General features: G+C 40.2%; 2 protein-coding genes across 5 annotated transcripts in view; one reads left to right on the forward strand and one right to left on the reverse strand.

Moving 5' to 3' along the window:
- Positions 1 to 2,128: 2,128 nt before the first annotated feature.
- On the reverse strand, positions 2,129 to 5,573 carry TSTD3 (thiosulfate sulfurtransferase like domain containing 3). Its single transcript, XM_043890201.1, has 4 exons — positions 5,423 to 5,573; positions 2,871 to 3,044; positions 2,614 to 2,773; positions 2,129 to 2,306 (listed from the first exon to the last, which is right to left on the reverse strand). The coding sequence occupies exons 1-4, from the start codon at positions 5,493 to 5,495 to the stop codon at positions 2,234 to 2,236; spliced, it is 480 nt and encodes a 159-aa protein (XP_043746136.1). The 5' UTR covers positions 5,496 to 5,573; the 3' UTR covers positions 2,129 to 2,233.
- A 3,936-nt stretch (positions 5,574 to 9,509) lies between these two features.
- USP45 (ubiquitin specific peptidase 45) overlaps positions 9,510 to 12,563 on the forward strand; it is a 52,459-nt gene continuing 49,405 nt past the window's right edge. For all 4 annotated transcript variants that reach the window (XM_043890195.1, XM_043890196.1, XM_043890198.1 and 1 more), the window contains exon 1: positions 9,510 to 9,575. The gene's annotated coding sequence lies outside the window, so the exon portion shown is untranslated. The remainder of the gene's footprint in view (positions 9,576 to 12,563) is intronic.

Here is a 12,563-nt window from a genome sequence, read left to right on the forward strand (position 1 = left end):
GAGTCTTCTCCAACACCACAGTTCAAAAGCATCAATTCTTCGGTGCTCAGCTTTCTTTATGATACAACTCTCACATCCATACATGACTACTGTAAAAACCATAGCTTTGACTAGATGGACCTTTGTTGTCAAAGTAATGTCTCTGGTTATTTTTATGCTGTCTAGGTTGGTCATAACTTTTCTTCCAAGGAGCAAGCATCTTTTAATTTCATGGTGCAGTCACCATCTGCAGTGATTTTGGAGCCCAAAAAAATAAAAGTGTGTCACTGTTTTTACTGTTTCCCCATCTATTTGTCATGAAGTAATGGGACCGGATGCCATGATCTTAGTTTTCTGAATGTTGAGTTTTAAGCCAAGTTGTTCATTCTCCTCTTTCACTTTCATCAAGAGGCTCTTTAGTTCTTTGCTTTCTGCTGTAAGGGTGGTATCATCTGCATATCTGAAGTTATTGATATTTCTCCTGGCAAGCTTGGATTAGATTTTTATTAAAATATGGGCAGTGGACTCCAAGGCCCAGGCTCTTAAACACTTTACTGCCTCCTCTGCTTACCCTCCAGTTTCTTTTAATTTTTTTCAGTTGTAAATATCATCACAACTTCCTACTATTGAAGATTTTACTTTCTCACATACCTCCTATTCTCCATTCCAACTCCCATCCACCCCACCACCACCCTGCCCCCACACTCATTCTACCCTGGGACTTTACTCCCATCATCCTCCCAGGTTAATTGCATAATTGTTGTTAAACTTATATTCAGTATATATTAAGTATACACAGATAATTTTGTGTTCTGTAGTATTTCCTTTCTATTTGACTATGTTTTGCCTTCTGGAAGTAGGGGTTTTAACTAGAAGCCTGGTGTATTTACCTATTCCTTGCTGGGTCCAGTATTTCAATGGCAGTTCACTCTCTATAGTTTTTCTTCTGTGTGAACTTTGTGGCTCTTAATTCCTCAGTTTCTTAATACATATGCCCTAGTAATATTTGTTTATATAAATATAATTCGCTTAAAGGCAGCAAGGATTTGAAGAGTCACGATCTGGGGAGAAGGAAAGCTGAGGAGGATGAGCCAACATTGAAAAGTGTATCTGTGTGTGTGTGTATTACCTGTATTTTCCATATTTTCTAGTTCTTGTAGGGAGTCTGCTCTGCTAGAAACTAGACTGATATGTCAGAAATAGAAGTTCAAGGTGATAACATCACATCTCTACCCCAGATTCTCCAATAGCTTAATAAATCATTTAGGACAAAAACCAGGTCCTTAAAGTTTACTTGCCAGGCCTTACATGTTCTGAGTGACTATATAAATGAGACTAAAAATAGATGGGTCTGAAGAGACAGAAGAGAGCACAAATTTGTTTTACCACTCACCAGTATATGAACAAGTACAGGACTTAACATTCTAAAGCAATGTACTCATGCTAGTGGGAATCATTGGTATTTAAACTTTCTTCTAATAATATTTTCATTATTTTTAATTGAGATATAATTATGGATAGTGTATAGTTTTAAAATGTTCACTTCAGTGAGTTTTGGTAAATGATTATACCTGTGTACCAACACCTCAATCAAGATATAGAGCTCTTCCGTCACCCCAGAAATCTTCCTTGTTTTTCAATCTCTTATCCTCAACAGAGGCAACCACTGTTACTATCCCTATAGATCATATTACTTTTTTAAATTACCAATTGTATCACTACCATGTTGGTCACAGTGGCATAAGTCTTTGCATATTGTTAATATATTTTCATTGTTCATACTTCACCTACTTTTCTGCATCCCAGATTCTTGATACTTTAAGGTTAAGTCTGTTGGGTAATCTACTGGTCTAGCTCATAGCCTCTTTGAGGAAGAGTATAGAAGCTATGCTGAACACCTGGTCACACATTATGGTTAAGTAATAACAAGTAACCAGGTCTTTTGGAATATACTATTGAACAATACTAAAATATTTAAAAATTAATTTTTAGAACCCCTTTATTTTAGAAACCTTTATGTTTCCATGGTGAGTCACATATATTACCTTAATCCTCATTAGCCTTTGGAAGTAGGCTGGGGGATGTGATATTCCCAATTTATAGGTGAGAAAAAGATTCAACAAAAAATAATTGACTAATACAAAATCACTTTCCCATTAACCAGTAGTTCCAGGGCTACATTTTTATTCTTTTGCTTATTCCACTATTCTGGGCTGCATTTACACAAGGAAACGGTCAGCTTGTATTCCAAAATTCAATTTCCTTGTTTCTTCTCTGAAAGTTCATAGGTTGCCCATTCCTTCCATCCTCCAGCATAGTGTTGAGCACTAAAAACATACATCAAATAATTAGTGCTGTAACCATTTTTTCTGCCTTACAGCACAAGGTTCAGAGGAACTTTCGAGATAAGATGACTTTAGAGATTTAGCAGTGCAATGACTTTTCACCATACTATTTACACTTGAAGCATATTTAAAGGACTGTAGAATGAAAAGTACAGTCAGTGTGTAAGAATCTGCACTTATCCTTCCATTAATATAGTAAGTATGAAATTCTTCAGTAGACCAATAAAAATATACCTACAAAACACTGCAATACATATCCTAAACCCATTTTTATCCTTAAGCTACTTACCTGTTAAAGCCCAGAGATATTGCTGTGACCACAGCCTTCTTGCTTCTCACTCCAGCTAAACAAGAAAACACTAGATTGTCAGATTTGGATGGCTTTACTTCCTTGTACTTCTCTTTGAAGTCTTTTGGGTTCATCTGTAGAGCTTCACCTACATCATCCACTGTAAGAAAATGTTAAGAATTTCAATTAAATTTTAGATACAGTCAATTACTGGATATATGTTTTCCTAACAAATCAGGTTAAAACACATCACTTACATGGTATATTAATGGACCCAGGGATTTTTCCATACTCATGAATTTCCCATGGCTCTCTAACATCAATTAACATAATTTTTTTGGACTTCAGGAGGTTTTTAAGTTCCATATAAGTGACATCTTGACAAATAGCGGTACAAAAATTGTGGCAGCTTCTTTTTATTGACTTCAAACCTGGAAAGAATAAAATAGCTATCTTCAAAATGATACTGCTATTAATATCTGGAAAGAGTAAGTCAAAGGGTTTTCCTCATTGTTCAAGTCAGCTCACCATGTCAATCTTTTGACTTGACTTCTTATGTAAAGTCTCATTTTTATAGTGGAAAGAACAGGGGTTTTAGAGTCAGATAAATCTAGATTCAAATCCTGGCCTGTCCACTTAGCTCTGTGACCCTAGGCAGATTACTTAAACTCTCTGGGAGAGTAAAATCAAATAATATTATTTAACTTAGAGTTGCTGTGAGGTTTAAATAATCTATATGGTACACAATCTCTTTTCACCTTTCCTTCATGATTTATGCACATTGTTCCTTCTGAAGAGAACCTTTCTCTCTCATCTACCTGGCACTCTTTAAGCCTCCTTTATAATCATGTTAAATGTCACATCACTTCCCCTTTGATCAAACACTTCCACTTCTAGGTATCTATTCCTGGAAAATACTTATACACAAAGAAGGGTGTACATATACACAAAGAAGCATGTACAATGATAATTATTGAAGAACTTTTAATAATAGCAAAGAAATTGGAAACTAAAATATCCATCAATAAGGGACTAGTTTTATGGTAATTCATAGTTATGGGACATATGCAGTGGTTAAGAGAGTTTTATGTACTGCCATGAATACCTAAGCTTCTGAATACCTAAGTGAGAAAAAAAATTACAGAAAAGTAAGCACAGAAGATCACATTATATATTAAATATTCCCTAGTGGCTCAGCTGGTAAAGAACCTGCCTGCCAATGCAGGACATGGAAGAGACACATGATCCCTGGGTTTGGAAGATCCCTGGAGAAGGAAATGGCCACCTACTCCAGTATTCTTGTGTAGAAAATTCCACGGACAGAGAAGCCTAGTGAGTTAACAGTCCATGGTGTCACGAAAAGTTGGGCATAACTGAGTGCACACACACACATAGATTTGTTATTTAGATGCTAAGTCATGTCTGACTCTTGTGACCCCACTGACTGTAGCCCACCAGGCTCCTCTGTCCATGGGATTTCCCAGGCAAGAATACCCAGATTAACATTTCCTACTCTGGGGGATCTTCCAGACCCAAGGATTTAACCCTCATCTCTTGCTTGGCAGGCAGATTTTTTACTGCTGAGCCACCTGGGAAGCCCGTACATTTATTTATGTATACTCATATCTGGGGAGAGTATTCAAAGGGGTGTGCTTTATTGTTTGTTTTAATATAATTTTTGCTTTATTGCTTAATGAATATAATCATGTATTACAAGTATTTTTTTTTTTTTAATGAAACAGGCATCTTTTCTCTAACACCTCCAACTCCGTCCTTTCCAATGCAGTCTCACTCGACTGGGTTATGTATGGTGATGGTTTATTTGTGCCTGTCTTACCCCCAAATGGGCTTCCCTGGTGGCTCAAACGGTAAAGAATTTTCCTGCAATGCCAGAGACCTAGGTTCAATCCCTGCGTTGGGAAGATCCCCTGGAGAAGGGAAAGGCTACCTACTCCAGTATTCTGGCCTGGAGAATTCCATGGACCCATGGGGTCACAAAGAGTCAGACAGGGCTGAGCGACTTTCACTTTCACCCCCAACCGGTGAAGTAAACTGTATCCCAGCAGGATGTCTGTCAGATTAGGAGCTCCGTAAATGATTGTGGACTAAAGGTAAAACCAAATAACATAATTTGTATGGACGACACATTTTCAACTACATAGGCTGTACCAAGAGTTACAAGGGAATAACGGGCGGGGAAGTGTTACGCTGGAGCCCCTGTATCTTTATCCACAAAAGTTGTTGCTAAAGGAGAGGCAGCATATTAAGCAAGAGAGAAGGGACAGGAGGTCTGCTCTGAGTTCTAGACCACCTCCTGCACTAACCACTTTCGCTTCTCTGGCTTCTGTTTGGCCAGTTGTGTTACTATTACAGGCCGAACGTGCTAATAATACCTAGGTTTCATCAACCCGTGAGTGCTGCTCTCTAGTGGGTCACAAGCAAAACTCGCAAGACTGGGCTTCTTATTGCGACTCTCCCGGGCAGGAATTGGCCACTCGGCTCATTTCCCTGAGTCGCGAATTGACCTTCATTGCTCAGTCAAGCACCATACCTTTCTAACTGTTCACACGAGAGCCCCCTGAAGTCATGTTTACCCCTCTCTCTGCGTCTGCCGAGAGCAATCCCAGGCCCCGGTAGCCCGGAATCTGAAGGAACAAGGGCTGTAAGGGGGTGTTACATTCCCAGGGGCCAAGTGTACTGGGTCTGACTTTGAACTGTAAGCCTTAAAGAAGCACTGTCACGAACGCTATCCTTTCCCAGGGGCCCGCGGTTAGGCGTCCTTCCTTTTCCCGGGGACCACTGAGCTCACCCCAGAGCGCAGCCTCCGCAGACCCGAAGATCGTCCGGCAAGTACTCCAGGGCAGCAAGCGCTGCAGCACCATCGCTGCTAACTACTTCGTTCTCCTGCTCCTTCACTTCCGGCCGCGCGGCGAGCGGTGCCGGGCTCTCGAGCGCCCTCCAGCTAGGCGCTGGCCGAACCCGGAAGTGCCGCTAGGAGTAATCGCGAACAGAGATGTGCCCTGCTTTAAAACTTAAAATATTAATGGGAAAGAAACTGAGGGTTGGGAAGAAACTGAGGTATGGGTTTTTTTTTTTTTTTTTAATTTTAATTATTTTTTTAAGGAGAGGCAAAGTTTAAAAGTGAAAAGAAAATATAAAGAAGTCAATATTTAAAGGTATGAAGTAAGAAATTCCTCCGGTGTACTTCAAAACAGAATTCTTATGTATTGGATTAAAGCAAACTTTAATACATGGACACTTTGCTAAGAATCGCTCTTAACTCCCATAACTGATTCAACTGATGTCAGTATTAAGATAATCTCATCTTTTCCTCACTCATGATGATAGTTGACTGTATTTGATGATAACATGAATGTGTTGGATGGTTGGATGGCATCACCGACTTGATGGACATGCGTTTGCACAAGCTCTGGGAGTTGGTGATGGCCAGGGAAGCCCGGTGTGCTGCGGTCCCTGGGATGGCAAAGAGGAGGACACCACTGAGCGACTGAACTGAACTAAGTGTGTGAGTTTGCAATTGCTAATGTAACAGTTATCACAAATTTATTGACTAAACACAATTTTATTATGTATGGTTTTGTAGGTCAGAAGTCACTTGGTGAAAATAAAGCTGTCAGCAAGCCTGTGGTCCTTCTGAACGCTACAGGGGAGAATTTCTGTACTTAACTTTTACATCTACTGAAGGTTGCCTGAATTCCTTGGCTATTTTTCCCTTTCTCCATCTTCAAAGCCAGCAGTTTGTCATCTTCAGATCTCTCTCTGACTGATCTCTGCTTGTGTTGTCACATCCACTTCTCCTCTTCTAACCTTTTTGCTTCTCTTTCATAAGGAATTTTGTGATTACAGTGAGACCACTGGGATAATCTTAATCATATGTGCAAAATCCTTTTGCCGTGTAAGCTAACATATTTATAGGTTCTTGGAATTAGAACACATTGTATGTGGTTGTGGGGAGAGCATATTAAGCCTGTTGGATAAAGTTTCTTATTACCTTGTTTTTAATTTACTCTCAACTTGGTTTATTACCTTATTTTTAATTTATTCTCAATTTTGTTTCCCAAGGATAATGAAAGCCATATTAACTGCAAATTGATTCACAGTGAAAATTTTAAAAATAAGTTTCCAACTGGCATTATTAAAGTATGAGTCCAATGAATAATTTCATGAAGGGTGTACTTTTAAATTATTCAGTTTTAACATTTTAATAATTAATAAAACCACTTCAGATTTCTATACCAATGACATCACTTACAATTATGTTTTTTCCAAGTCATTCAGAGTTTAACTATAGTCTCTGTGTAATCTACCTTGTGGATTGACTTTGAACTAAGATGTCATTAAATACTGTAGATTCAAGTACTCTCTGTAGCATCCCCATCATAAACCACAAGTGGAATGGACACAAATATGAAAACAATGTACTTGACTTCAAAGAGTCACATTTAATCTAATTTATACTTCTGCAAGAACATATATTACTAAACAATTCTTTTTCAAGTGTTCATGACTACTTATTTGAGAAAAATTTTTCTGTAGGCTTTTTTTTCCTGAAGAGATGAATTTGTCCTTCTGTAACCAGCACAGTGCCAAACTTAGTTTACTTAAGAGGCATAGAGCAAAAAGATTTTGTCAAACAGAAGTACCGATCATTGCTCCTTGAATAAATGTCCCAAGTTCTTCCTTCAGAGTTAGTGTGAGGGAAGGAAGTAAGGCTTAAAGTAGGATGCAAGGGAGGGAAATCATGTAACTTTTCTGGGAAAGGTCTACTAGTGCTGAGTTGATATGAATCATTCATTCTCAAACAACTCATTCTATTTTTTGCCACAATGCAGGTGAAAGACAACTGGAAACTAGGGGATTTTTAAGAGACTCAGCACTTTTTCCATTTCTTTCTAAATTCACATCAAGCCCCCACATTTTAGACAATTCAATGAAGAATTAGGAAATCTATTGCCTTTCATGCAACATTTTTTCAAGAGTTTCTATCAAAATTTGTTTTGATGCAGCATTTTCATTGCTAATCATTTATTGAAAATACCTGCACAAGTCTTCAGAGAAAATGTACACCAACAGGGGGCTGATTGGGAAAAAATGATACATCCATTCACTGGAATTTTAAACAACCAGTAAAAAGAATGAGGTTAGTATGGTGATAAATCCAAAATATATAATCAAGTGAAAAAGAAAAATCAAGTTGTAGAATAGAAGGTAGACCGTAATCTAACCTGACCATGATCTCTTTTAACAAATGGTAATCATATAAAAATGTAGTACAAATGCATATCATGTGCAAAGACAATTCCTGAAACTATACACAAGAAACAGCAAATACAGGAGAGGAAATGTTACCTCTGAGGAAGAGAATGGGAATGTGGAAAGGCGGAAAAGATGAGGAACTTTATACCAAACTCTCATGTATTACTTGTATAATAAAGAATGTACTTTTTAGAACACATGATAAAAGCTTAATATATGTTTAGCCTATAACTTAGCAAAGTACTCCATACATTTCCAGACAGAACAATGATGGTAAAATTAAGATATTTAACATTATTTGAAATGTATACACAGCTGACCTAAAGCACATTTATATTTCTGTTTGATGTTTTGTCATAATGTCTTGACAACAGCAATGAAAATATACTTACTAGGTATTATTTAAAAATAATTTCCTTCCTTTGGAGCATCCATCAAATAGTAAATTTTACTTTAACTGAAAAGATAAATAATTTGAAGAACATCAGAAACAAAAACTGTTAGACAATTTCCCTTAACTCATGTAAATTTTGAAATGGAGATTGCAATCTCTGGAGATTTGGGTACATCTGCTGGAAATCAAGATAACTTTGGAAATTTGTCATTTTCAAGAAAAATTTAAGTATTGAATCATGATTTGCATAATTCCTAAGTTTCTTTTTATGAGAGAGAACTTAAAATTCCATATTCTGATTCATCCCCTCCTTTTTTTCCTGGTAAACTGGATTCCAGTATATGATATATTTTAAAAACCCCTTTGATTATAGTGCACTTTATTTTTAATTTTGGCTGTGCTGAGTCTTTGTTGCTGTGGGCTTTTCTCTATTTGAAGCGAGCCAGGACTACTCTTTAGATGCGGTTAGTGGGTTTCTTATTGAGGTGTCGTCTCTTGCTGCCAAGCAGGGGCTCTAGGGCACATGGGCTTCTGGTTCAAGCTGCTCCCGGTTCAGTAGCACAGGTTCAATAGTTGTGGCCAAGGTGCTTAGTTGCTCTGTGGCACGTGGGATCTTCTTTGATCAGGGATAGAAGCAGTATCTCCTTTACTGAGCAGGCAGACTCTTTACCACTGAGCCACCTCAGTGTCTCTTAGCATTTACCCATAACTAGAGTGGATGTTTGGTATATCATTCAAACAAAATAGTTTTCAACCAACTACTTTTACTAGACATATGCAAAGTGCAAAACACTGAATAATCGAGCTTCAAAGAGGTTTAGGTATAGGTCAGGAAATTTTCAAATAAAGAAGAGAGAACGGCAGGTAAAGCAACAATAATGAAAAAAAGTAAGAAAACGTATGATATCAGATGCGACTTAACAGCACGGAAGAGTGTGACGGAGGGAAGTCTGGGCAGCAACAAGTGGGACTTAAACCCGACTCCGAGAACACGGGAGGTGGGCAAACTCCAAGCCCTATCGGGACCCAGTTAGGAATCTATTTACGTTACCCGGAGATTAGCTGGGGTCTACTTACTCCTGCATAAGCAGGGGAAGCAGGTGCGACAGCGGCCAGCAGAGCGTGGTGTCCACTCCCAACTCCGGGCAAGCCGCCAGGCGAGGGGCGGTCCCAACTCGTCCGGGCGTGGGGCGGGCACACGAGGCCCCGCCCCTGCCGGCGGGAGGGGGCGGCTGCGCAGGCGCAGGCGCAGTCTCATGGGGTTGTAGACGCGGCCGCTCGGCCTGGCAGGGTGAGTTGGGGGTTCGGTGCTGGGTCGCTTCAGTTTTTCCATCTTCGTTTACGTAACCCTCGCCCCTTGTGGCCTGACGGACTTGGGAGAGAACTCTCCCCCCGCCCCTTTCTCGGTCCTTGGGGGCCCCAGGCGGTCACCGAGGGCCATGTGAGAGTGGCGGAGCCGGCAGGGTGTCGGGGCGGCAGCGGGAGGAGCCGGGGAGGCGGGACGGGAGAGGGGCCGCCTCACCTTGACCTAGAGGCGCGGCGACCCAGCAACCTTCCGGCCGCCCTTCCGCGTTCAGCCTCGCGGCGCATTTTCTCTTCGGGAATTTGGGATGTTTTTGTTAGAGACCAGAGAAAGCGTGTCTTACCAAGGGCTTCTGGCAGCGTCGTGTAGTATTAGGAACCCTGGAGATGGACTGCCTGGGTCCAGATCGCCATCCACCACTTATTGGCTCCTGGCTTCTGCAAGTCACCTAACTCCTGGTGTCTTTAAGTGTAAAATGGGGGAAATAATAGTAACCTGCCTCATAAAGTGGTTGGTGGTTGGGAGAATGAAGTGGGTTAAAATCACTGAAGTGCTTAGAACCGAGTGTGATGCACGAAAAAGTAAGTTCTGGTCATCTTTTTGAGCCTGGTATCCTTTTGAACCTCTGAAAGGAGAATTTTTGTCCCTTTCTTCCCTCCCCTTGCACCCTCGCAGAAAGTAATGGCCCAAGAGTAGGAAAATAATTTTTTTTTTTTCTTTCTTGAGAATATGGGCTTCTACATGCATGGCCTTAAGAAAAAACATAAACAGTTTAGTTGCACATCCTACATTATGGACAGATATTAGGGTAATGCAGAAGTTGGAAGCTGGAAAGTTTTATTAGGAAACCACCTGAGAAAAATGGCCATAATTTATTTGTGCTGAAAAGACTTAACATAGCAGGCCTGAGACTGGTGTCCTTAAAAAGGTCTGCTTGCAAGGTTAGCCCTTGCTTGGCTTGCCTGGGAACAATATGGTTTATTCTGTAGGACATGGTTTATCCAGAAGTTACTAGCCCCCATAAAAATCCTGCACCTGTGAGTGTGTAATGGGCTTCTGTGAGCAGAAACATTGCATAGACATTACTTATCGGGGGAAGGATGTAGGGTGTTTGACCGCTCCTGGGAGGGACAGAATGGTAAGGAAGCCTGCATTTGGATTGCTCTAGACTTCACCTGTGTCTTTTTCATTATGATAGACTGTGTGTTCACACTACATTGCTGCAATAAACGTTAGCCATGAGTACAACTATATGCTAGGTCTTTTGAGTCCTTGCAGTAAATCTCCACATGTGAGAGTGATCTGAGAACTCCCCAGACACATTATTGATGATATGCAATATGTGAAGCTCTAATAATTGGAATTTTTTGGTAATAATTGGACTTTAATTTTGTCTCTTTCTACTCGAAGGGGAATTGAAAAAGAAAGCTATACAGATGAGTGACTGCTAAGTAGTAGGTTACTGTCCAAAATGACTCTTATGTTTAGACATATTGCATGTGTCAGAAAAATCACTGGAAATTGACTACATTGCCACATTTGAGTCAGTGTTTTTGAGAAAAGGCATAGGTCTTTTATAGAGTCTAAGTTAAGTATCTGATTCTTTTGGTTCTTCTTCCAGGCTTGGCTATGTATTAATGCTTGTCTTTATCGAGAGTTTACCTGTGTGTGCTCATGTTAGTTGCTCAGTCATGCCTGACTCTGTGATCCCAAGGACAGTAGTCTGCCACACTTCTCTGTCTGTGGGATTCTCCAGGCAAAAATGCTGGAGTGGGTTGCCATTTCCTTCCCCAGGAGATCTTCCCCACCCAGGGATTAAACCTGGGTCTCTTAAGTTGCAGGTACATTCTTTACCATCTGAGCCACCATGGATGTTTCAAGTTTACCTATGCGGGGGGTGTAAAAATATGACCAGTTTCTTATGGACCATATTTCTTGGATTCCCTTAGTTATGCCCATCTCTTTTTCAGGACATCAAGTTACAATAGTTCTAACAATAGTTACAATGGTAAGTGTGTAAGTTTAAGGGTGGAAATACCTGATTTGCAATCTCTTTTGTGTCCTTTCTCTCAGTAAAGTAGAAGACCAGATGATATTTGAAAGAGTAGGGAGAGGAAGAGTTGGAGATTGGGAGAGTGAAAACAATTTCAGATTGCTGTGTAATAAGTTGACCAGAAGTTGTAGTAGATAATGGGATGTCTTGATCTGTGTGCAGTTGTGGTTGTTAATTTAGTGGACCCAGTCGCCTTTCTTGCAAGGCTTTTTCTCTAGCCTCTTTGGATACTGTCATGGAGAACGTGGTTAATTGGCTCATCTAGGATTGAGATTGTTAGGGGGGGTGACATAGCAGTCATTAGGCTGTGTTCACAAATCTGTTCTTGCTGGCTGCATGATAAGGTTGTACTCTTTGTACACCTCCCCTTACCCTCACCGCTCTCTTTCCCCGATCATGTCTGTTTGAAATTAAATGTGGCCATATGACTTGCTTTGGCCCGTAAAACATAAGCAGACTCGCACCATTTGCAAGTAAAGCTTGAAGAACCAGCACTAGATTTTCTGCTTCTCTTTCTCCCTTCCCTGCTACAGTGATCATGGAGGGGCTTGTTGAGATGCAACCTCTTCTCAATCTGGGCACTAGAAGAGAATAGGAGTGGCTGGTCAGCAAGCTGGCAGAATGTGAAGTTGTCATCAGAGAATGGAATACTTGAATTAGTGATTTTGTGAGGTCAAAATGTAGCCATAAGTGAATGAAGTAGTCTGGAGGGTGAAGGCAGGAAGAAATGAAGTGGTCAGAAACTGAGAGGCCTTCTGCATCTCTGTAACCTTGAAGGTGTTAATTTATTACAGTGTTGTTCGTTAGTGATGACCCTTGGGCCTAAGAAAATGGCTTTTAAAATGGTAAACTCAAAAGCTTCCTTATGTGGAACTTGGTACAACTAACTCAGGATTCAGAATTTATTATTGAATTGAGTGATT

This window comes from Cervus elaphus, chromosome 28 (assembly GCF_910594005.1).
Source record: "Cervus elaphus chromosome 28, mCerEla1.1, whole genome shotgun sequence".
Classification (NCBI taxonomy): Eukaryota; Metazoa; Chordata; class Mammalia; order Artiodactyla; family Cervidae; genus Cervus; species Cervus elaphus.